Source organism: Alosa pseudoharengus, unplaced genomic scaffold (assembly GCF_046254945.1).
Source record: "Alosa pseudoharengus isolate Yale_2024_CS ecotype anadromous, Long Island Sound unplaced genomic scaffold, YU_APseudo_1.1 YU_APseudo_1.1_scf_1, whole genome shotgun sequence".
Lineage (NCBI taxonomy): Eukaryota > Metazoa > Chordata > Actinopteri > Clupeiformes > Clupeidae > Alosa > Alosa pseudoharengus.
In genome coordinates, this window is record NW_027468564.1 from 32,078,161 (window position 1) to 32,105,210 (window position 27,050).

The window sequence follows — 27,050 nt, forward strand, 5'->3', positions numbered from 1 at the left end:
CAAAAAAAACATGAAAGTGAATGGTATTTTCACCCGCTCGATCGATTTGTTTGCTTACCTAAAAAATACATTGAGCATCGTCGAGAGGTTAAAGGGAATTGGATTGACGGTCGTGAGAGAGACTTTGCCATCGCTTCTCTATCGTCATCGTTTTAAACCCACCAATAGCACGCCAGGTGGAAAAGCCAATTTGTGATTGGTCCCTGCAAAATTGTAAGGGAAGCAGCAGAGAAAGATGCACAGGTTTCCAGCCTGAGCTGCAGGGCGAAAAAAATCTCCGGCAGATCAGGCTGGGTTTACCCAGTCTATTCAATGGCCATTGTGTCAATCTCTATCATCTACTGGTATGGCAACATTGCTACCAAAGAGAAGAACGCCCTTGCTAAAATTATGGATGTAGCTAGTAAGATAAGAGTGAGTACACAGTGTTTCCTCTAGATTTTTTTAGCAGTGGAGGTAGGCAATCCGTCGTCCCCCCCGCCCCCCCCCAACAAAAAAAGTCCCACTAAATATCAGAAGGCTACGTATGGTACAAAATGAAAAACTGGCATTTCAATAGAATAGAATATCTTTTTTTAACCTCTATTTACACACAACGCAATGGCTCTTTCACTAATTAGGCTTTTTTATGGCTAAGACTTATAGGATCTATAGCTTATAGCTTAATTTGAACCTATAGCATAATAATAATAACACGGGGGTCGGGGGTGTCATCCCCGGGATTTTTTTTTTTTATTCTAGTTGCTAATCACACCATTTAACGTGACTTGAGAGGGACAGGATTCAGGAACTAAAGACAGGCCCATCTTCTGTCTGACTCACGTCACGTTAACCCATGCATTAAACCACATGTCACTGCTTGAACATACTGTAGTTCACATTGATAATGAAGAAAACGCTTAGCCTACTTGGTTTCTGACAGAAATTAAGTTTTGTGCCAACATGTAGAACCACAACCCACAACACAGCCTTTATTTGGTACAAATCTGCATTCTGCAAAAATGCATACAAAATGTTTTTGGCCAAGTTTTGAGGTTTCCATATTTGCAAAATTGCTTTAATCTTCGTTACTACCAGTCGTTGCTTTTTTCCTGCATCTAATAGCGATTGAGTGTGCATCTAATAACAGCGGAGTCTCAGCGGAGAGACATCCACTCTCCAGGTTTCATTTTCGGTTTCATGTTGCGAGCTAATAGGCTATGATGTGGGAAATACTTTGAATACAAATGGGTAAATTAATGGGGTTTCCTTAGCCTATGCTACACCTTTCCACAGAGTTGTGCGAAAATTGTAGCCTACCGGCAGTTCTTGCGTTGTTGACAAATATGCGTTAGTAGTAGTTCATGTATTTAGTGATGCAATTAGTTTACTTTCCTAACATTTTCACACTTCTGAATCAAAATGAAAAGCTTGTTTAAAGAATTCATAAGTCATGACTTCGATTAATCCTGTTGGAACCACTTAAAAAATGATTCCACTAGTGATTTATCGTAACACCCCCAATTATCACCACTTTTGTTCGGAAATTCTAAAACAACGATGTTTTTTAACACTTCAAAATAACATTTGCTAAATGAACCTTACATTTTTCAGTAGCCATAGGTGTGTAGATTTGAACAAAATCTGGTTTGGTTCTTAAATATCCGATTTTGTTTACCACGCTCGGAGTTATAGTGCTGGCCTGATGGGTCGCCTATTTAATAAAATGGTGTGGGTGCTTACGTTTCTTTAGAAATGGATATTAAGTGACACATACACGCAAGACGCCGGAAATACGGGACTGACGGTAATAGGGGGGAGTTCCGATACTGATTTTGTTCACACAATCTAAGAGACACCATGCATTACTGACCTCAGTATTTCTAGTTTACAGTTTGGACTTTTGAGTCCAGAGCACAGCTGTTCAACCCCAAAGTCCCACAAGTGATTTCCACTCATGTCCAGCTCTCTCAGAGGACTGTGTGGCTGCTGTAGAGCTGAGGCCACCATTACACAGGAACTCTCAGAGAGGCCACAGTTTGATAATCTGAAAGCAACAGAGGATTAGTTTGTGAGGGTGCACTATCAGAGGTAATTACAGACATGAACTACTGTACTACAACACCAGTGGTGGCAGATGTTTTTGAAAATAATATGTTTACAATCATATTTATTTTTCATTTCATGTTTCATTGAAACAAATGATGTTTGGACCACATCAAAACAAAGAAAAAAAGTCTAAAAAAAAAAAAAGTATAAACATTTTTAAAATGTATTGTCTCCCCATATTCATGTTAAAATCAGATACAGTAGAGTTTTGGTGAAGATAATGGCAACATTTTTAAAACAACTAATAACAAGTGACCTGGTGAATAGTATTGTATTTAGTGATGCAATTAGTGCTTTACCTTCTTAACAGTTTTACACTTCTGTGTCAAAAACATAGTTTATGTTTGAAGAATTCATCACTTATGGGTGCTACCAATTGAGAGAAAGTGGAATAGAACATTATGTCCAATATTCCAATATGTGGTTTAATGTTCTGCATTTCTCATTAGTAGGTCACTTTGATACTAAGAGTATGATTGTATGATATCTGTACTGTCCCTGTGTGTGACTGTGCTTAGAGATAAGCAGGAATATTATGACTTTGCAGTGTTTCACTGTTCTGCATGGCTGCGTCAGTAGCTATCTGCTCCGGATTGCCAGGTTGCCACTAATCAGAGTCTGATTCAGTGTAGTCCACGTGAGATGGGATGACCAACGCCAACTCCTGTCAGCCTGGAAGGATACTTAAACCCTATCTATTTCCTTGTCTAGTTAGAGCAGCTGATGGATCTTTAGGTGAAGTCATGCTGTCTCTCCCTTGATGCGCATCATTGTAAATAAACTCTGTTCCTGATTTTTCATACTATTGGTCTGACTGGGTCTCTATTAAATCTATGGTATCAAAAATACCATCACAATCCTGTTGACATCCCCTACAACATGATTCTACTAGTGCTCTAATTTGTTCATACAATCTAGACATTACTGACCTTAGTATTTCTAGTTTACAGTTTGGACTTTTGAGTCCAGAGCACAGCTGTTTAACCCCAAAGTCCCACAGGCGATTTCCACTCATGTCCAGCTCTCTCAGAGCACTGTGTGGCTGCTGGAGAACTGAGGTCACCATTACACAGGAATCCACAGAGAGGCCACAGTTTGATATTCTGAAAGCAAACAGGATTGGTTTTGTGATGGTGTACTATCAGAGGAAATTACAGACATAACCCACAACTATAATGTCAGAATATATTTTCTGAGGATCACAATTTCACAAATCATGTCTCAATGTCATGGTTTCTTGACACAAATGGTGTATGAACTGGATCAAAACAGTCAAAACATTTTATAATTAGTTGTCACCTCATATTCATGTGTTTGAAATAAACTAAGGTATACAGTGAAGAGAATGGCAAAATTCCCATAACAACCTCTGACACAAAACCCAGTGATTTGTATTGTATTTAATGATGCAATTGTTGCTTTAATTTCATAACAGTTTTATACTTGTGTCAAAAACATATGTTTAAATCACTTATGGGTGGTTCCAATCCTGTTGACATCACTTCAACACCAATGGCGACAGATGTTTTTGAAAATAATATGTTAATCATATTTATTTTTCATTTCATGTTTCCTTGAAACAAATTATGGTTGAACCACATCAAAACAGTCCCCATATTCAAGTTGAAATCAGATAAAGTACATAGAAGTTGGTGAAGATAATGGCAACATTTTTAAAACAACTAATAACCCAGTAACCCAGCGAAAAGTATTGTATTTAGTGATGCAATTAGCCATTTACTTTCCTAACATTTTTACACTTCTGCATCAAAATTGAAAAGCTTATGTTTGAAGAATTCATAATTCATGAGTGTTCCCAAACCTTTTGACATCAATTAAAAAAAAATCTACTAGTGCTCTACTGATTTTATTTATACAATCTAAGAGACACCGTGCATTACTGACCTGAGTATTTCTAGTTTACAGTTTGGACTTTTGAGTCCAGAGCACAGCTGTTCAACACCAGTGGTCCCCAGGTGATTTCCACTCATGTCCAGCTCTCTCAGAGCACTGTGTGGCTGCTGGAGAACTGAGGCCACCATTACACAGGAATCCACAGAGAGGCCACAGTTTGATAGTCTGAAAGCAAACAGAGGAATGTTTTTGTGAGGATGCACTATCAGAGGTAATTACAAACATGTACTGCAGCTATAACACCAATGGTGGCAGATGTTTTTTGAGGATTATATTTTTACAACCATATTTACTCTTTAATTCAATGCCTTCTTGACACAAATGGTGCATGAACCAGATCAACTGGATTAAGTTTGTTTTGTCACAATGTAGTAACATACATTACAGTATATCTGACCTGATGCAATGATATGACTGATAACATGCCCATAAAAGTATGCCAGGTGATTTCCTTTATGTCCACCACATCCAAAAAAAGTTGAGGGAGGGGCATGTTTTCCACTGTTAATTCACCTTCTCATTTAACTACATTCTGTAAAAGTTTAGGAACTAAGGAAACCAGTTGCTAGACTTTTGAAAATGAAATGTTGTTTGCCCGATATAGGATTTCAGCTGCTCAACAGTCTAGGGTCTTCTTAATCATATTTTCCAAAAATCAATACAATTTATCTCCAGCTTTTTTAGTCTTTATCATTACACAACTTTTCCAACCTTTTGTTTCCTCTGTCCCAACTTGTTGAGACATACTGCTGACATCAAATTCAAAATGTACTAATATTTTCCATGAAATCAAGTGTCAAATTGGTAATTTTCAATATTTGATTTGTTGTCTATGTCCTTTTTGCAGCTAAATACAGGTTTACGAGATTAGCAGATGATCACATTCTGTTTTTATATGCATTTTAGGTCCAAACTTTTTTGGAATCGTGATGTTATCTGGCCTGATGCAATGATATGACTATAAACATGGTGTTTGAAGGATAATGTTGCACACAGAGGTGTGGTTACAGTCTTACAATCTTTCAGAGTGTGAACCCCTCCACTTTCATGACTATAAACATGGCCATCAAAGCATATCAACATGAAGTAAAAGTCATGCCCTTAAAATAAAAATGAATATAGAATGTGACACTCACTGGGCCTTTCTACAGCAGCTCACGAACATGCTTAGTACTGTTTTGCGTTCTGAAGGGTGACACTTTTGGTGGTTAAATTCACCCAGAATCCCTCCTGACATCTGAATTAAGGTGCTAATCTCTGACCAATGAGAAAGTGAAAATTCTCTCTGTGATTTCAGGAGGCTCTCAATGTCTTCAATCACACTGGGGTCTTGCATTTCAATCTGACAGTGGAGAAGATCAATACATTTGTCCATAGAGACATCTGCCTGTTTACCCAAATCTTTTATGTATTTCAGTGTGCTTTCAGTTGTCCCTGAGCGGTCGCAAGAATCTGTCAATAGACTTTGCAAAAGCATCTGACTGGACTCCAGAGACATTCCATGGAGGAAACGCAGAAAGTATTGGTGTCCATTCTTCCTCTCCAACATTTTATCCACAGCACTTCTCAGCAGAGTATCCAGGGAAACATCTTCAGGCTGTATTCTGAACTTGCCCCCCAATAAAAGCCTTAAGATGTCCATGTTTTTGTTGTTGTAAGCATAAAAGACACAGATTGCAGCCAGAAACTCCTGAATGCCCATATGCTTGAAGCGGAAAACATTCTCCTGAAAGAACTCAGACTTGTCTTGATTGCTCTCTATGAAAACCCTGAAAATTGATGTCTCTGAGATATTAATTTCAAAGTCTCTCAAATCCTGTTCAAAAAATGTGAAACTGTTTTTCATCAACTGTCTCAAAGCTAGTTCTGAAAATCTCAACATAATTTCTCTACTTGTTCTTTGGGGGTCCCCATCGACCATTTTCTCACCCTCAATTTGCACAGAACTGCTCTTGACCTCAGCCTCTGTGTTCATCTGACTAATAACGAAATGTGAGTACAATTCAGTGCAGGTTTGTATCCTGTTTTCCCCCTGTTCAAGCATATTCTTAACAACACTGACTGCAATTGAACACAAGGCTGGGGTGTGACACATGGCATGGAGGCTTCTTGACAACTTGATTCGAAGCAAGATATTACTTGCATCTGTGACATCATTTAGACTCTCTTTGACAAACTCCTCCATTTGTGAGTCAGAGAGGGGAAGCATTTCTGTCACTCGGTTGATATACCAAGAGGGAACTTGGTTGGTTGATGATCCATGTGAGGTTATCCACACCTTCGCAAAAGGAAGCAAATTGCCTTTGATAATATTTGTTATTATTGTGCCCACAGATGATATTTCTGAAATGTCACACAGCATTTGGTTATTTTGGAAATCCAAATGAAGTTGGCTTTCATCAAGACCATCAAAGATCACAACAATTCTGGAGTCATCAAATCTCTTTATAGCTGCTAAATTGTCAAACTCTGGGTGGAAATTAACCAGCAGCTTGTGCAGACTACAGGAGATGTCCTTGACTAGATTCAGTTTCCAAAATGGAAACATGAACACAACATCCACATCCTTGTTTTCTTTTCCATCAGCCCAGTCAAGAATGAACTTGTGCACAGAGGATGTTTTTCCAATGCCAGCTGCGCCCTGGGTCATTACTGTCCTTACAACACCATGTGCTTTGAAGATGTCATTGCAGGAGACTGAATTGAATTTCTCCTCAAACAAGGAAAACAAGACTTTAACTTCTGCAGCATATTTTGTGATGATCCTGTGATTGGTCTGACTTGCAGCTTTTGTTATACTTTCACCACACTGCTCAATCCTCCTCTTCAGACTGGCTTTGTGAAACTTCAGGAACTCATCATCCTCTATTGAATAAACAAAACACAGGATACAGAGTAAATATTCTGTAATGTTGAGAAATTTCTCAATTATCTCAGGTTTCGTAACATTTCTGCAATATTACTTTAGATACTGTAAACATGCACTTATTTGTAACCCAGTTTGAAAAAAAAAAGAAATCTATCTTCATTATTTAGGTGATAATAGTGCATGTTTGTGCCTTCTCAATGGACTAAAGGCCTACTACAAATCTCGATTAGTGGGTTAGCAAGGTATGTTGCGCTCTAAGCCAGGGTATGCTGTGACACAAAAGTGGCTGTTTTACCGTTGAGAAATTTCTCAGAATTATGTTAGGTTTGCTATGCTGTATGGCTATAATGTGGACGATACCCCTATTACAAGTTTGTTTACTATCAAATTTGCTTCGTAAAGGATATATTAAGGTGAAAATCTTGCATAGTGTACCTTTAACAATATTGTAATGACCTGGCGTATGTTTATGTTCATGGTATTTAGCAGATGCTTTTGTCCAAAGTGACCGTCAGGAATGCAGTATGGCTTCACTTCTGCACTCTCTGGTGTTGTGTGAGTTGTGTACTTAAACTGAAACAGTTAATGCACTGGTACGTTTTCTTACCCGTAATGGCGTTTACAAACAGAAGTTCGGGAGGAGCATGACGGAATTTGTTACGCCTCCTTCTTCAATCAGACAGGATATTTATTCGCAGTCTATCTCTACCTGCCGAAGCTGCAGCATCGGCTGCTCCGCTTGCAAGACGCGTTTGGTCAAGCTAGGAAACAAGTCGCCGGTCACGCAGATTGGCTTCCCCAGCGCCTTCTCGGGCATCCAATCGCTCACCTGTTTCTAATAACAGCAATAGCCGCCGCACGACCCAAAGAAGGAGAGCTACTCCACGGACCATATCTTTGATTAGAGCAGAGTTGGATGTAAGATCGATTGCCCTCGTTTCGCAAGGAAAGCAGACCTGCTTCGCCTTCTCCAACAATCTTTCCACTCCTACTATATAGCCGATCAACCAAGCACCAGCGCCACAGCGCAGAGCTCCGTTCCTCCGGCGTCTCCCCCTCAGTTCATGCAACATGTTTTTTCAACTCAGCAAGTTATGGCAGCCCGCGTGCAGCCCTCTACCTTGCCTTCCGCTACTGCGGCCTCTTTCTCTTTTCCAGCTAATCAACCCTCCCCACTTTTCTCTTTGCCGACCCAGGGTGCTGCGCAACCTCCTCCCCCTTGCCCCATAGTGACCGCATCGCTACCTTTTCCCCTTTCCCCATAATCTCCCGGCGGCGCGAACCATGTTCGAGGCCGCGTTTTTTCCCAGCCAGGGACCGCGTCCCTGGTTCTCTCTCATCCCTCTTTCCCTGGACTGGTGCCACCACCCTATCCCGTCCCGACGTCTCATTTGAGACCACGTCTACATGAAATAGTAATAAAATAAAATCTATGTGGTGATGTATACAAAATGTATTTAAGAGAGCATCGCTTTACCCTAACTCAATGTTGGCCATAAGGCAGCTGATACACAGGAGCTGTTGCTCTGTCGCTCATTGCTAAGAGGGCAATGAAAGGAATTTTTCTCCTTTAAATGTCTGGGAGTTTTTTTGCCTTCCTCTGTGTTCAGAGAGTGCCAGCATATTAAAGCCCTTCCCTAGCTGACCAAGGGAGCACCTACACCAGCGTGTAGATCTGCTCCGTTACTTCTCTAGCTGACCCTTGGAGCACCTGCACCAGCATGTAGCTCTGCTCTGTTCTTCAGAGTCCTCTCTAATAATTTGTTGCTACTCACCACTTCTCTTGCCATTATAGCTACCACGGTTAGCTACAGTATACAGTAAATTGGGGTGCATTAAATGTTGAACTTCACAACCGTGTGCTTTGGGCTGTCATTTTCAACTTCTACTCTCTCCTGCAGTCCTATGCAATTTCGGCTAATTACTTTTTCCATGGTATGGATAGATTCCCCCTCCAGACTACGGATGCTCCGTTACTCGCTTCTGGTTTCAAACGCAGCTCAACGCTGTTCTAACTCAAATTGGAATCCCAGCAGGCCGTTACTCTACTCATTATTTTATGGTACAGCCACCAACGCGGCAAATAACAGCCTGTCCAATCAAGCTCTTAAAACTCTCGGCCCGTGGTCCTCCGACGCCTATCACTCTTATATCAGATCAAGTCTCTCTGATCTGAGGACATTAGCGCACCTTGCACTCTCCCGTTGAATCTCCCGTTAGATGGCTCCTCAGTTGGGACCAGGATTGCTGACCTTTCTCTGACCCAGAAACAATCTCTCCACTCTGTTTGTTGCTGTGAGATGTGGTACTATCTTCTCCTAGTTTCTGTTACTTCCTTGAGGAGACATGTGGGGTGTGTTGGACACTACTGGACTGGCAACTGTAATCAGTTTCACCATCAGACACCATCAGAGATAAGTATAAGTATATATACTCTTTTGATCCCGTGAAATCCCGAGGGAAATTTGGTCTGCATTTATCCCAGAGACCCGTGAATTAGTGAAACACACTCAACACACAGTGTACACACAGTGAGGTGAAGCACACACTAATCCCGGCGCAGTGAGCTGCCTGCATCAACAGCGGTGCTCGGGGAGCAGTGAGGGGTTAGGTGCCTTGCTCAAGGGCACTTCAGCTGTGCCTACTGGTCGGGGTTCGAACCGGCAACCCTCCGGTTACAAGTCCGAAGCGCTAACCAGTAGGCCACGGCTGCCCCTAAAGCTTGGCTCCTTGCCCCTAGCTGCTTGGCTCCTTTGTTTGTGTTGCAAAAGAAACAGGTTATGTGTTGTGGTTTTGTGACATTACAATCTGCTTGGCTTAATAAGTAGATAAGCGATTTGATTTGTTGTTGATATTATATTTTCCTGTGCACTCTTTGACAATCTACAATACTGCATGAAAATTTGCCTTTTAAAGCAAGATGCTGCAATCAAACTTCATCTTAGTTTTGTAATATTTCTGCAATACTTATAACAAATATTGTAATCAGCTGGCTCCTTCAGATACTGTAAACATGCACTTATTTGTAACTCAAATGTGAAAAAACAATTAGGAATCTATCTACATTATTTAGGTGATGATAGTGTGAGGCCCGGGTCTTTGCACCAAGACAGCCAAATGGCCACCCCTCCATCTCAAACAAAGAACATTCCTCACCACACAGGGGTGCCAGGGGTTGCTAATTAACATAGTCAAATTACTCCAAAAAGAGAAACTGGTTTGATTATTACTTCTAAAATGTCTGAAAATATACGCTGTAAAAATGACATTCATGTTTGGTCTTGAATTAATATTTGTAATGTAAGCAGCATTTTGATCATGGTTTCATAATCTACTGTATCTGTGCATAGTTGACTAGGAACTACACTCTAGTCTGTATATGTGAATATGTCACCTACACCTTTACACCAACTAACCAATGATCTGCAGGCCAGTTGGGAGGGTTGTGCATATTTCAGTGCTTTAAGATAAAGCAGGGTTGCCCTTTGATATACACTCTCTTAATTCTTCTGCTGGCTGGAGGTCACTTTCTCCTTTCTCTGACCTCTCTCTCTTCTTTCTTTGGGGTTTGCTTTATTTCCTTTACATTTGATGTATTGTTTTACCTGATGTACTTTATATCTAACTCCTATTACTTTGTTCAACTAGCATCCAACGTGTTATAGCCTATATGCCTATCTGAATTTTACTAGGGCTGCAGCTATCGATTATTTTTGTAATCGATTAATTTAGCACTTTATAAACAACCAAAACAAATAATGCATAACGAAAATGACATGGCTGTAAAATGATCAAGCAATTGGCACAGAGGTATTTATTCTAACTCCAACATTTGGCTCCAAAACTAATCCCATTTATTGCAATTTACCCATGTAGTGTTTATAAGTGCCATTAAATAATGTTCAAAATGCTCTCTGTAAAATTGCAGCCTCTTGTGCATGACTTAACTGGGCGATCAAAGCTGTCCATACTATGTTGTGAAATGCTGGGAGGGAGAAGAGGGAAAGCAATTTAATGTATTAATATGCACAAGTTTAATGCTGTAATCTAGACCTGACATCAAAGTAAATATCGAACTACAGATCCGCTACCCGATCTGGCAAACTTACATAGTGCGGTTATAGCCGATAGAGGGCCGCGAAGTGAATGCAGAAGTGCCGTTCACCCTTACGAGTAACGAGTTGATGAACCACTGAAACAATTTTGGAAACATTATTTTAAGGTACAAAAAACTCTTTGGTGTTGCTTTAAACCATGACGCTAACCACTGAGTTATCTACTTCCACACAGATGAAAGTTTGCAGCCAAACTTATAGTTCATAGGCCTGAGCATCATAATCACAAAATCTCTGTTAACTAACAAACTGTCGGTTGTATGTATTCACTGAACAAAGATTCTGAAAATAAAACACAACTTTTCCACCTGAAACTTAATTTGACTAGATATTAGCACCGACACCTTTCAGAATTCTTCACTTTCTGCTGAAGAAAAAACAAGCGCAAGCAACGTGTTTTTGTTGTTACGTCACAGGGTGTGAATAGCTCAGCTGTGGGGCCAAGGCTATTCGTACCAGGGGTGCAGACACCCTGAAATAAGATACAGGGGACAAGAAAAGAGCAGACTAGATTAGATGGAGAATGGAGGAGAGGTCTGGAGGAGACACAAAGACCAGTCCAGACTGGATTGAGGACAGGAGGAGGATGGAGGGGCGAGGGACCGAGAGTCCGAGACAGAGGTGACATTAAGAACCTCACCCCCAGGTCTCATCTGCCTGTTCAGCGCCCCCTGCTGGTACACGGTCGGGTAGGGCTCCTGATGGCGGGGTCGTGGGAGCTCCAGGACTCCTGCTGAATGCAGCCTCCTGAGGCGAGGAGAAAGAAAATACATCATAATCTAACCACTATAGATATCCCTAAAGATATTCATAAATAATAAATACATATTTGCTTCTCTGAATTTGGATCTCTTTTCACCATGGATAAATAGAGAAATAAAGAGCTTGAAAACTATGTGTAAGTACACCAAGTAAATGACACCAACAATAGTACTACCAGAAAAGCCCAGCATCTGTATGATGAAAGCACCAGTAAATACCCCCCAAAACCACCTAAAGATATTTTATTTCCTGTCTGCCTGGTGGTTTTCTTCGATTTCTATGATTAATGGAGGATAGTGGAACTGCAACTTTGTTTTTATGGAATCTGGTATGCATTAGTGTTACTCCCTGACACCCTTAGCGCATCTGCAACACCAGGTGTGCTTCTATTAAGCAGGGATTAAAGTGAAAAAAAATCGTTTGACTGAACTTTTTTCAGGCCATAAGTCATACGTTGTTCATATCTACCTATAGAGATAGCACCCCTTTTGCTGTCGCGACCTATTGGTTTTTAATGTACAAAAAGATGCAAACAGCAAAGTAAAGGGAGTATTCGCCTTATTCACACGGCGGCCATTGTTTAAACCAAAACAAGGCTACAGGGTACACTTACTATATAATTAATGCCACCTACAGGTGAATGCATAGAACATCCTATGGTTTGTGTACCCTGTAGCCTCGTTTTAGCCGCCAATGGCCGCCATGTGAATAAGGCGAATTGAGAGTGTTCTTGATTGAGATTGAGTTTTCCTGATGAACAAAAATATATTTTAGTACCATCCCTGACCATTGCTGATTAGCCATTGCTGTTCTTTTCTACTGCAGCAATATTGTAGAAAGGCTTTAACACACACTTATTTAATTACTTCAGGCCAAAAGTGTTTAAAAGGGAGATTTTTTTCTTGTTAATATGCAATTCAACACCAAGTAAAATCTATAAAATCAAGTTTGCAAGACTTCCCATTTCCTCATCAAAGTAACGAATCAGAACATTCTAGATATTGTTCATATTTCAATTTGTTGCCTCATCTGCATTTAATGAAAACATGGTAATTTTGAGTTTTACAGACAACTCAGTTTTCCAATGAGCAGCAATACTCGTGTGTGCTCATGCAGGAGGTCTGCGCATTTGATAACGACAATCTGGAGACGGCGCTTTTGTCTTCAGCAACAGATTGTATAAGGTTGACAAGAGGTTGCGATATGGTGAAGGACAGGTCGTGTTGCGCTATGAAAGAACATGCGTAGCCTACTTTCTAAACGTAAAAACGGTCAGCCATAGATAAACATAGCCTACCTCTGTCGTGGTGGCTAGTTGCACCGGGTAGGGAAGATGTCCTGAAGTGCACGAACGTTAACCTTATGGCGGTCTTCTGATTGGTGGCGTGCTAAAACGTTTTCCTATTGCATCCATAAACAATTTTCTTGCAGCGAACCGCGCGAAAGCAAACCCCTGGCACTTTAATTTCTTTACACAATGGCTTGTTAGTTCTCCCCCGTTTCCAACAGCTGCCCATCTCCATTTATTTTTTAACTTTTGACAGCTTCCTTCAACGCATCCATGACAGCTAGTGGCCTTGCCAAATAGACGCACACAAATCATGACGCTAATATGCGAGGTTCTGGTAGGCCTACTGGTTATGGATTTGTGCTATAAATTAATAATATTTTATAGCAAAGTTGACTATTTTAATTGTATGGTTATTTTTTGTCAACATACACTCACAACCTACTGTCGTTAAAAGTGAGGCCTAAGCAAAATAGGCTACCTGTGCGTCACAAACACGACTGACCCCCTTACTCGACAGTTCGCGATTATGACAATATTATTATTATTTTATATTAACACGTCAGTCAAAACCTTCCGTCGCAAATTGTGAAATACATTGTTGTACATGTCATAACAGACGGGATAATAAATTGCATAGGCTACGGTTTATATTGCGTCGCTTTACACATGTTAGTTGCATTGATTAAAAACGGTAACAATAATAGTAGCCTACATCGGGTGGCATAGCAGGCTATCTGTTTAAGTCATAGGTGACACCCAAAATGAATGACCTCCCCTGACAAGAGTTTGCGATAGTAAGAAATTGTCTACATCAGGGATTCCCAAACTGTGGTACGCGTACCCCCGGTGGTACGCGAGCTGCCACTAGGGGGTACGCGAGATGAAAAGGGCAATGGCGGAAAGGAGTTAAAAATGATTAATGAATTAATAATCTAATTAATTCATAAATAATACATCCTTTTGAATCGGGTTATAATAATATGGAAATGTGAAATTAAAGGAAATCATTTGTAAACTCTATAATAGTGTAGCGTCGGTGGATGTTCTTGTCTGACGTTGAGTGGGTGTCTCCCCGAGTGCAGTGCGAGTGGATGCAATGGGGTGTGGTGTCGATTATGGTAGTTGTAGTTGCGTTTAGCATGTTGTGTATTTGTTAGCGTGTTGGTCTCTTTGGTTGTGCCTCATGTGCTTGTCCTCGTGTTGATGTGTGTGGTGAACCCTTGTTGTGTGTTGCATGTGCGGCTGGGACTGCCCCTGTGTTGCCCTATGTAGTTGTCTGTGTACGTATGAGTCTTCCTGTTCCAATAAATGGCCGTCCTGGCCAAAGGTGAATCTTGTCTGAGGGTGAGATCGCTACAATAGGCTATGTATTCATTAAAATATAAGCTACACACAATACACGTGATTTCCTGCGGGCAGCCAGAATATCTGGCGCGTTAGTTTTGTTGAAGTATAGGCTAGGTAGCTAAAACTGGCTAAAAACAGGGACACTGTCCACTGGCCTAATTAAAGCGATCGAAGAGAAGAAGCGAGAGAAACAGAGCAGGACACAGGTAACGATGGGATGGGGAGCAGACCAATGAAGGTGGAGGTGAAGCGCATGAGGATAAAAGAGAATGAGACAGAAAAGACTGCGTGAAGAAAACAAAAGTATGATGAGGCATATAGCCCTTGGCTTCACGTGGATTGGGAGACTTCCCAAAGCCACAGTGCCTGGTCTGCAGTGAGATGCTATCTAACCATTCTAGTGTGGTTTTTCATTTTAGCGTGAGTGCTCATAGACCAGTTGCACATTTTGATTTTGTTATTATGTAGGGCGGCTAATTAAACACGATGCCTGGAATGCGTCAATAGAATGTGTTACTTTTTTATGTGTTGGATGGTGGGGGTACGCGAGCTGAGTCAGGATGTAGAAGGTGGTCCGCGGGGAAAAAAGTTTGGGAACCGCTGGTCTACATTGATGCACGGAAAGAACACAGCCTACGCTTCTTCTCCGAATTCGCACATAGAGCTCACAATATCATATCCAAAAAAGTTAAACAGATTGGCCAACCTCATCAGCTGTCTCGATTGTGTCACTATAATCCAACTTTTAGACCATTATAGTCCTCCATACGTGTTCTTTTTTTTGAAGCAAACGCCCGAGACAAGTGTGTAGCTACAACATAAACAAAGCGAAACTCATGGCTGACGTAGGCTATCTTCTTGAGCGGTCACTGATTGAGACACAGAAAGTTCTCAAGAACACTATTAGCCTAGGTCTTTAAACATTTACCTAATATTTGTAGTTGCCTTAAAAAAGGAAAAGTAAAGGTGACAGTCCCCTAGACACCTTTATGTTCGACAATGAGGGAGAAGTCGCCACACACACTCACACAGAGTATATGAATGTTTACTTCTAGAGGATGTGACTCATCTGTACACAATGCACATCCATCACATCACATCACATGCATGTGCACACACACACACACACAATTACAAAACATAAGACAGGTGTTTACATACTAGCAAGCACTTCTACACACAAGTTCGCTCTCTCTCTTTCTCTCTCTCTCTCTCTCACACACACACACAGAATCACAGGCAGGTACACACAGGGGTGTGTGTGTGCTTCTTTTGTTCTTGAAGTGAAAGTAGTTAATGTTGGATTTCGTAGAATGTACATCAGTAAAGCGGGGGGGGGGACTCTTGCATAGGTTAAACCTTTGCGTATGGATCGAATTGGAAAAAGGCGAAAGGAATGTCTCAAAATTACGCAAGCGGGAGTAGGAATGAATGTGCGTGTTGGATGATCTGCAAATGCAGAATCAACACTTCACACATGGAACGTAAGTGTTGCAAATGAAATTTCAAGACAGATGCACATGCAAAACGTGATATATTTTTACAAATTGGTATGATTTAATTTGCAAGTTTCCAAACATTTGAATAAATCATTACACCTTTGTGCAAATATCTACACGTCACAAACTTTGACGTTGCGCTTGCAAATTAAATGTACAAGTCACAAATTTTGACTTTGCACTTACAAATTATATCATACGCGTGGATTGCGGTGTTTGCATATACAAACAATACTGAGACATAATACTCTCTCCATATTTTTCTGCATTAAAACACACTAAATAAGCCGTTGATCAACCACTACAGAGCTTGCCCCGGTATACGCTATAGCCCCAAATCGCAAACAGTGGATTAACTAAGGGCGGTGAGCCAAATGCTTCCCAAGTAGCATTTTTTTTTAACCAGTAATATTATTCAAAACAGCACCAAACCTCGTCAGTAGCTTGCTCAGGTTCCCTACACATAAAACGAAGCACCAACAACGTAGTTAACAAACCCAGAGTTTGTTACAGAAGACTATAAATAAGACTTACCAAGTGACTCCCCAGCTCCTCTCAAAGGAAGGTCTGTAGAAGTCGCTTATCGAATGCAATGCAAAAATGCAGTCTGTTGTCTTGATATTATTCAAAGTTTATACAAACAATTCCAAAGTTTTTACTGTCTGTTATTAACTTATATTTGGCCAAACTGCCACAAACAACAAAGTATACTAGTTTTTTCTGGAACAAATCTTGAATGGGCTCCCTCGTTTTGCATTGCATTCGATAATCGACCTATACAGACTTTCCTTCGAGAGGGAAAGAGCTCTATTAACAGAGCATCATGTAACACACACTCACTCACACACACACTGAGGGTGTTGCAGGGGAGATCTTATCTCATTTCTCTAGGTGTGTGTGTGTGTGGGGGGGGGGGGGGGGTATGCATGCGTATGTGGGTGTGTGTGGTAAAGGTTGAACACACACGTGTTTAAGTGTAAAAGTCTGCCTAAGAGTCTCATCCTCTAAAGTGTTCATAGTGGGCACATGTGCATAACAGTCCCACAGATAAGCTCTTTCATGCATGAAAGTGTGTATCAGTGTTGTCTGTATTAGTGTATAGACGTGGGTGTGTGGGTGTGTGTGTACATTATCAACTCCTGTTTCTATAACTCAGCTGGTACTGTAGCGGACCGCTACAGATTCTTTATAATAAAAATATTTATATGGGCTTATCCAACCGGTTGCTTAAACGTAATTAACATCATGCAGTCAGCTGATGATAAAAGGCTGCTTGGCCAAACCTGCAGAGGGAGGGAGAGCACTAATTACCAGACACGGAAGCTCTATCGGAGAAGAGTGGTTCTTTTACTGTCTATGGGTTACCGAGGGCACGTGAGACGTGGCCGGAGCATTTTAAACAGAGCATTCACACTGGATATAGTTACACTGGATTCCTCTGGATTGTTAGCCTGACGAGCCAGACCCACATTAAAATGTAGGGTCTGGACACTCACCGTTCGCAGTGCTCAGTCCGAGGGGCGGGATAATCAGTTGTCTTTCAAATTCCCTCTGCACGCAATAGGACAGCGGCAGCGCTATGAGTCCCATGCGTTTCCCACCAGCGGAGCTAGTTGGCTAGTTCAAACGTTTGCCAACTTAATAAAAGCTTAACTAGTGTCACACTGTTCGCCAGCAGCAACATCCATCTTATTTGTTTTCAAGTAGGGGAATTCAAGCCAAACCGTTGCAACTCTGCCATCAATCATTATTTTAAGCCCACCTAACGACTCTATACACGATTTCTTTGGCCTGATTAAGTTTCGATTTCTGGAGCTCACAAGCCAACGGAGAGTTGCTAGACTAGCCCTGGCAGCAAATGTAATTCGCTGCCGCTAGGGCGCGTCTAGATTTCTAGGCTACTGGATTGTACCCTTGTGGATTAATCCCCTTGGAGCAGGGCTGTACAGTGCGACATATATGTCGCACATGCTACAAAAAAATTAGTTTGTGCGATGGATGATTTACCAACGTAGCACTGGTGCGATACAGTTTTGCTGATGGCAATACAATGCATGCGTGTGAGACTGACAGGGAGGCTACAGCAATTACCTTCTACTGTGATCAGTGCAGCTGGCTACACCAGATGTGATAGCGGCGCATAGGCTACATTAAAAAAATAGACCCGTCATCTGTTTTTGCGCGTTGCGAACGGAGCGCTTCAGTTAGGCTACGCGCCCGGTGTAGGTTCCCTGTGAAACACTTGTTTGTTTGTTTGAAGTGCGTATGTATAGGCTGCTTCTGTGAGAGGGGAATCGATGTACAGTAGGCTACTTTGATTTCAACTTGGTAGTTGCAGTCTACGCGATTAAAAAGCATGTTTACTTGTTTGTAGGCCTAGTATCCAAACAATCCAACTCCAAATCAAACAATACCTTGCAAATTGTCCTCGCGAATCGGAGAAGCCTAAAGCGAAAGTATTGTAACGTTTAATGCACATGACACCAACGTTGTTCAATGACAGCTTTATTGGCTCACGAACGAGGGCAGGGACACAGACCAATACTAAGACACAGAATACAATACACACGGGGCAAGTCAAGCAGACACACACTACACACATACAGGGGAGGTCGCGGCCCCCCACACAAAAAGGATCACACACGAGGGAGAACTAAAAGGGAAACATGTCACAATAAAGACGCTAACATTACACTTATAACTTAGGAGAATAACGACATAAACCCCCCAAATGTTCACCCTCGTGTCCCAGCATGCCTTTCGCTGGAGAACGCTAACACAGTCTTTATGCGCCGACGTTACAGTATCTTCCGACCGGGCTGAGGTAAATTCAGATTAGGCAAGCAGAAGTAGAAGTTTGTGGCAATCGCCTTGTTGCTTTGCACTTTTAGTTCAGTTTAAAACGAACAACTTAGTATCCAAACAATACCATTCAGATCTAAAACTTCTAAGAAAAAAGTCCACCGCGATGTTCGCTTTAATCTGTCATGAGCCCACTTCATGCTTTATGCGTAACACAGTCTCGCTTAGTAGTGCATATACATATACAAGAACATGATCGGTTCGGAAAAAAAACCTTCACGACACTTTAATTACGACTGCGTTAGCCACAGACCTTCAGCTATATTCAGCAGGCTACCTACTGTAGCTTATGTGTATGGAACAGTCTAGGGATGCATTTCATGGGTGCACTGTTTGACATGTCAGTTAGCCTACTCATTTGCACCACTGGTTGGATGTAAAACGATATTTCACTCGTGCAATGACAATAAGGTTGAATGTAGGCCTACTCTAATCTAAAAACTTAGACATATGAACTAAACGTGAATTAAATGTTAGTGGAATAAAATCTTCAGCATATCTTCTACTTACAGTATTCAAAAATAAATGAACTGACTTCCAATGCATAGGCTATGTATAAAAAAATAACAAAAAATCCATGGCATGACCTGTTTTCCTGATAGGCCTACTTGTTGAAAAGTCGAACTGCATGGAACTGTCAGGGATTGTTTTTTTTTGTTTTTACAAAATCACAACAACGAAATAACACATCATGCTGATAGCTTTTGTTAATCTTAAACACAATGTAACCAGGTGAGATGTTTGCAACTACATGACCTTTTATCAATCCAGTTGCAGTAGGCCTAGATTCCAACCACAATTGATGAACTGCCCTACTTGTGATTGTTTTTAGAGATTTTAGAGGTTTTATATCGATGCTACAGAATTTGTGGCTGGTGCTACAAAACTTTTAACCTCTGTAGCACCAGTGCTACTTGCAAAAAAAGTTAACGTACAGCCCTGCCTTGGAGGAATTACTATGAAGCAGCACGGATCCTGAGCAAAATAGGCCCGGCTCAAATCATGCATGATTCAGAAGCTGAACCTTTTTAGTGCTGTAAAAATAGCGATTTAGTTGCATAGGCTACGCTATGCCCCCACAGCTACTCGGCTAAAAACGGCGTAATTTGGAATGCTAAGGGGTGAGTGAAGGTGCCTATTGGACACATGTGAGTACTCGGCAACATCTTTCAGTACAGCTAAGGTCAATTTCACACCGAACTTCTCCTTTAACATCTCTCTGTGTAGGCGTCATGCTTCATATTCAAAGTCTGTGTGGATTTTAAGCAGCTTTATAACAGAGTTGACAAGAATGAGAATGAGACGGACCAAAATGATATATTTTTTAAGCTTAAATCTTGCATAATACAGAAATAGACATTGTATATAACTGATGTTATAACAGTTAGTAAATTAATTTCCAAAAAATAGATTGTTAAACTTAATAACATCATGTTTAGTCAAGTTGAATGCATGACTCTGTAGTTGGAGACAGTCAATAATATGGGCTGTAGAAGTCATTTAGTTAATATTTTAGCAGAGGTGGAAAGTAACGAAATACATTTACTCACATTACTGTATTGAGTAGTTTTTCTCTGTATTTTGTATTTTTTAAGTAGTTTATAAAATCGGTATTTTAAATTTTACTTGATTACATTTTGAGTGAAGTATTGTACTTCGCTACATCAAAAATCCCATCCATTACTTGAGTAAAAAAAAAAAGACTAACGAAAACGGAAAGGGAGAGAAAAAAATCGCACCCTAAACCACTAGCCTAGTGATAAAGATCAGCATGTAGCCTACAACAGGACATGAATCAAGCTGGCGCCATGCAGTCTTTCTGAAAGTGATGGAGACTGGATCACGAAATGCATCAGATTAGCCTAACCTATGAAAGTGTATTTTCCGCTATTCCAATCGGTTGTCTCAGTTCGTTTTAGCACTAATGATTGCGGAGATATTTAAGCAAACACCATGGGATTTCGTGTTTTGACGTTTGTGCTCACCTTTCTTTGGAAAGAAGTTTATTAGCAGTCGTTTCCCCTCATTTTGATGTCTCTCTTTTTCCTGTTTTGGCCTTTGTTTTTAGTAACCTGACTTGGCTTTCTTGGAGAAAGACATTGCACCAGCAGCAAAACAATTAGCGGTCCACTACTAGCGATGCTCAACTAAATAAACAAAAGATAGACTACCTTATGAATCGTGCAGGCGGACTAAACCATTCAGCTCTTTAGCAAGGGAGAGTGAGAGTGACCTTACACAGTTTTCACTATGTTTTGTATACAAAATCCAGTCAGTCAAACTTTAAATTTCGTCTGACATTCATTTTGACATTTAATTTGGAAATTAAAATATTCAGGTTAAATAAATATATGGTGGAAATAAGTATTGAACGCTTATTTTTTTAAGTAATTAGCCTAAACTTCCAGTGAGTCTATTCGAAATTTTCACCACACATTATATTAACACACATATAAAAAAATCCAAACATAAGAGTTTTGTGTATTAAAGTGGAATGACAGAGGAAAGAAGTATTGAACGTGCCTACTGAAATTTCTTCAATACTTTGTGTAAAAGCCTTTGTTTGTAAAGACAGCTTCAAGACATTTCCTGTATGACAAAACATATTGGTCGCAGTATCAGGTCTGATTTTGGCCCATTGTTCTAAACAGATTCCAGGGTCCCTCTTGTGAATCCTGATCTTTAGTTACTTCCAGAACTATTTAATTGAATTGGCTGCCTTCAAGTCTTTCTGGAGCTTTCTCCGAGTGGTCCTTGGCTCTTGGAATTGACTATCCTTCTGACTCCCTGGTCAGAAATATTACAAGGAGATCCTGTGCATGGCCGGTTGATGATGCAGTGATGTTTCTTCCACTTGCAGATAATGGCTCCCATGCTGCTTACTGGAAGATTCTGATGTTTTGAAATGCATCTGTAACCAGTTTCATTGATATGTTTTGCAACAATAAGGTTGCAAAGGTCTTGGGAGAGCTTTTTGCTTTTATCCATCATGAAATGTTTCTTGTGTGATACCTTGGTAATGAAAAACCTTTTTATACCCCATCAATATGTAGGCTACTAACCAAGCTTATATTAATTTGCACAGATAGAAAGGATAACTACTCTCTATACAGATTCCAGCTCGTTCCTTCCCTTTCCTTGCCTTAGTGCTTTTTCTTAGCGTGTCTAATACTTTTCCCCTGTGTTATTCCACTTATTACTAATGCCTGGTGAAAATGTTGTGCCCACTGTATTCCACTTTTCACGGGCCCTCTCCTCCATTGGGGCCCTATACTTCCCACTTTCCCCCCCAGTACGACGCCCTTTAATCTGCTGAACCTTCTGCTCGTTTCCAAATATAAAAAAAACTCTCTGCAACTCAATATTGGCCTGCCTGCCTCAGCTGCCTGTGAGGGGCTTTTCAGTTGTGCTGGATTACTGTTCATTGCAAAACGACCCAAGGATGAGTGCAACTAACTTTGAAAATCAACTACTGCTCAAACTTAAAGGAGAACTCCGGTGATTTTTCACATAGATCGATCTCCATTTCTCAACGTCCTTTTCAGGCAAGTATCTCCACTCGGCGGCCATATTGCAACACTTTTTGGGCACTTATCGTGCATCTATTTCAGCAGAAATGCGTGTGCGTAAGGCTTCACGACACCAATCTTGCTCCAGCAGCGAGATCACAACAGATGATTGGCACGATGTCTTCACAGCATACCACATGATTGGCTCAATGTATTTTACAACACACCACATGATTGGCTCAATGTATTCACATGTCGACGCTTTGCCGCGGAAGGGTTGTGATATGTGTAAACATATGATGTGTAGACAACCGCCATATTGGCGTTACAAACTAACCCCATGCATTACTATGGAGGATTTTTTGAGTGCTGTATCTCCTCATTAGAAAGTCTTTGGTAAAACTGGTTGTTCTGGTACCCCCCCAAAAAAAAAGTAACTAAGTAACTTTTACTTAAAGTACATTTTAAATGAACTACTTTTTACTTTTACTTGAGTACATTTTCAGATCGGTATTTTAACTTGTACTTGAGTAATATTTCATCAAGGTATTGGTACTTTTACTTGAGTACAATATTTTCGTACTTTTTCCACCTCTGTATTTTAGATAGATATATACTTTATTGATCCCCAAGGGGAAATTAAAATTGTGGATAAATTGGGTCTAAAATAAATATAAAGCATTGTTATTAGTGAAAGGGTGTTTTATTAGCATAATTGTTCAAAATTGATTCAATAACAATTTATTTTTTTGATAATAACTAAATCTTTATGATGGAGATGGGAAATGTACCCCGTATTATAGAATGACCCGTTTGTGTGTGTATCTGTGCATCTTCTGGGAGGGCGACAAGAACATTCACAAAAAATAAAACCCATCAAATTATTTGTTAGCTTACAGTTTTTCTCAGTTGCTTTGGTGCTTTCTCACATCACTATTAACATTTGCACAGCAGTAAGTGCATTTCTCAAAACAATTATTGCAAACTGCAAAACCTAGTGGATAACCTGCAAAAGCACATCACTTGCTCAAAATGGATAGTCCATTCCTCAAAAGCAAGTATTTATGTCAATGAAACTGCCAGTGTCATCAAAATGAGAAGTCTTGACACCATCGTTTATGAACAAGATGGCTTTGTCATGTTTTCATTACAACAATTTATGCTCTAAGTGTTTTCCCATGCAAAAAAAGGTCAGAACTCGGTGACACTACCTGAAAATGCTCAAGACAGCCCTATACAGTACTTGTACAGCCATTTGAAAACTACAGTACAAGTTACAAATTGCTGTTGTTAGGGGAGTAAGTGTGTACAAGACACTGAATATGTACGTTTCACAGTTTTACTGTATGTGAATGTGATAACTAGTTCACCAATTTTGTATGTAATGACTCAAGCAATGAAATGAAGACTATTCGTTTTATTGGGACCGACTATTCAGCATCCATAAGTATAGTTCATTTTGACTGACATGACAAAGCAACTGATACATGTTCAAAAGCATTTGCAATTTGTTCAGAGGAAGGAGAAATTGCTACTATGATGTGCACAAATGACTAAATGTTGTGGAGGTTGAACTAATAATTATGAGAATTTTCATTCTGATCTGAGAAAAGCACCAAAGCGACTGAGAAAAACTGTAATACTGAGCGGGAGAGCAGGAAACAGTGGCACAACTAATTAATGACCAGTCTGAAGTCATTCACACCATGAATTGCCTCCAAAAAGATTCAGGTTGTTATACAATCTAGGACTGCCACTGTTTTCAATGTGAACAATAGCATTTAATAGGCTATTAATGACAGAAGGTGTGCAACTCGTGAGCGCACATCACTCAAAGCAGTTCATTTTTTTGCAAGTTGTGTATGTGTCAACATTCAACATCGCGAGGATGGGTGCGTGAGCAGGGCAGCAACGTTTCCATAAAGCAATTCGAATTTAGGACATTTTTAAAAGCAGGTGGTGTTTTTGTGAACTTGAAGGCAGCTTTCAGTAAAACAAAGCAATGATCAGCTATTTGTAAGAAATGCCTGGTAGGCCTACAGCGCAACCTGGGTTGGAGTAGTGTAATAGACTAGATTATGCTACCTAATGTTTTATACAACGTAATTAATTAAATAATAAATAAAAGGGGACAATATCAATAACAGCGTCCATAGAAACATTTCAATGCAGTAACGCAAAAGTAATGTAATGTGTTACTTTCCATAGAGCGTAAAGAAGTAATGTAAGGCATTACATTTTTTTACAGTAACGAGTAAAGTGTAATTCATTACTTTTGTTGAGTAACGACCCCAACACTGGAGTCCACTACTCATCCGATTCAAGTCGAGTCTCTATTGATCAAGTCGAGTCCGAGTTACAGGGGCCATATTATGCAAAACTCACTTTGTGCTTTTGTACTTCCATTTGGGTCTCTGATGCTTCTACAAACACTCCATTTGCAAAACAAAACCATGCGTTGAGTTTTTGTGGGTTAGTTGAGTGAGGTTAATGTCAGAAACTATGCGCTTCTGTGAGCTAGTCAGAAATTTCCCTTATTGAGATGTCACAATAAGGGAAATTTGAATGTTACCACCCCCAGAGCCATATGGCGCTGGCTACCCACCTCCATCTGAAAATTCTCACCCATTAGGTTAGGAACTTCCTGTCGAAGATCCTCCATTTGTGTCATAGCCTATCGTTTCCAACAGTAGGCTAGGCTACACAAAATATCCATACGTCTTTCACGCACCTGATCATCCATATTTCAAGTACTGTATACAAACAGAAACTCCCCAGAACACGTCTCGTTCTTGTTGGCATATTTAAGCAATATGACACGAGTGGGAGCAGGGTTGGTAAACGTTATCCCGGCGGCTGTAATTTAACCTAGTTTAGGTACGAGGCCAAAGGCCATATAGCATAGCCTAGCCTATGCTGGAAGCGACCCAGGCCATCCGATAATAGGCAGCCAATTTCACAAATGCTTTAAAACTTCCTCCATCACCCTGTAATGAAACCGATACGTTACGACCATGCAGCCCGTTGATGTAAACATGGAATCAGTTCCGGAGGGGGGCATGGCCAACAACAGCTCATTTTCATTTAAGGAAACAGGCCCCAGAAACAGCCTATTCTGAAAGGGACTGAAACTGGCAAGTCTCGAGCTGCTGATAATGTGTAAGGGGACCCTGAGGGGATTTTTTGCAAACAGCTTCAGGGACATGTTTTATGCAACCCATAGGTCTATTTTGACTTGTTGAAAAAGAATATGGGACCTTTAAACATAACTGTGGTTGCGCAGCTCATAGGCACGTCCTCACCAGCGCATCCCAATGGCAGCTGCTATGAACTTTCATTTTACCGTTTGAACTCACTCTAGTTTATTTAAAACTCTATTCTGTTTATTTAAAAAAAATCAATGGTGTTAACATGCTTGTGGCAAACATGATTATGTCTGTTCATGGATAATGTCTATTTTAAACAGTCAAGATGTTGGGAGAGCGGTAACTTTTAAAGGAGTTTGTCTACCGCTGTGATAGCTCTGCCTGGTGCTTCTTAGGGAAGCGCGCTCCAGCTATATGGCAGCTTTAGGTGCGTTCGCGGGTGTCGTGGTTTCACCCTCGCGAATTATAGCCTAATAGCATATTACAAAAAAACAGATGAGTCCTCGTCTCAATTTGTGAGCACGACTTTGAGTCCAAGTTCGAGTCATTCAGTACTCAAGTCCAAGTCAAGTCACGAATCAATAAATTTGGTCACAGACTCGAGTACTACAAGATTGCTTACCACCCATGTTTCCACATGCCACCTGACCCTTGCCCATAGTGACAGAGACAAGTCCACTTCAGACGACAGCCAATTAGGGTTTTGCACGGCATGTCACCAGATTGGGACGTCGCCATATTGCCATAAAGCATTACGCACTGAAGTAAATCCCTAACATCGTCAAGGGAAATGGTTAATTATTGCCGTGTTTTAGGTTGTACCAATAGGTCAGACCGAGACAAACATCTGGAGTAGGTATCGACTTCCAAAAGTTATTAAAAAACCAGGGAGAACGGAGAATAATGCCAGAAGTTATCAAAGGAAGGGGGGCGCTTGTTGTTGGACTTGGTAATGCGTCTCCCTCACCCAACTCATGGATCTGCGCTGCCAATACACCGTAACAGCCTTTTGATGAGCTTTTCTGTTGTTTAGACATGATTATAATCACTTAAGGTATCCAAAGTGTTTAATACTCCATTGTACTTAATTCAGTTTTTTACGCCGAGTGCCTCCAACATGGCCATGCAGCCCAGAATGTGACGTCCAGGCAAACCCCTAATAGACAAAGCCCACCACCTACGCAGCAGAAAAAGTTATAAATGACTGCATGAGTGAGTGAGAGAGTGGGGCGTTCGGTCATCGCGAGAGTCTCGTTGGAGGAGGGCGGCCTCGCATACTTATAAACAGAAGAACTGGAACTTCAACTTTGCACAGTTGTGCAGGACAATGACTATTCATTTCATGCACTTAATAGCACAACCCAGTTATCCGTACAGTACTGACAACTGATAATAACCCTCTGTATGAAAAGTCCAGCAACCGGAAGGTTGCCAGTTCGAACCTGATTCCTTGCATAAGACACTGAACCCCATAGTCCTCCTGATGACGCCTTGCATGGCAGCCTCTGCCATCAGTGTATGAGTGTGTGTGTGTGAAAGGGTCAGGCATGAAATTGTAAAGCGTTCAGAGGATTGGAAAAGTCCTATATAAATGCAGGCCATTTACCATTCTAATGTGTATGTCCAGGTTGATAACATGCCTGAACAA

The 27,050-nt window shown here is 40.7% G+C and overlaps 1 protein-coding gene across 3 annotated transcripts in view; it reads right to left on the minus strand.

Moving 5' to 3' along the window:
* The window catches only part of LOC143125341 (uncharacterized), a 263,904-nt gene that overhangs the window by 235,555 nt on the left and 1,299 nt on the right, over positions 1-27,050 (minus strand). For all 3 annotated transcript variants that reach the window (XR_012987252.1, XM_076286721.1, XM_076286733.1), the window contains exons 3-7: positions 11,627-11,733; positions 5,139-6,867; positions 3,994-4,167; positions 3,018-3,191; positions 1,853-2,026 (exon numbers count right to left, since the gene is read on the minus strand). Coding sequence is in view for 2 of the 3 variants with exons in the window: in XM_076286721.1 (XP_076142836.1) it covers positions 1,853-2,026; positions 3,018-3,191; positions 3,994-4,167; positions 5,139-6,867; positions 11,627-11,733 (2,358 nt within the window). In the remaining variant the exon portion in view is untranslated. The remainder of the gene's footprint in view (positions 1-1,852; positions 2,027-3,017; positions 3,192-3,993; positions 4,168-5,138; positions 6,868-11,626; positions 11,734-27,050) is intronic.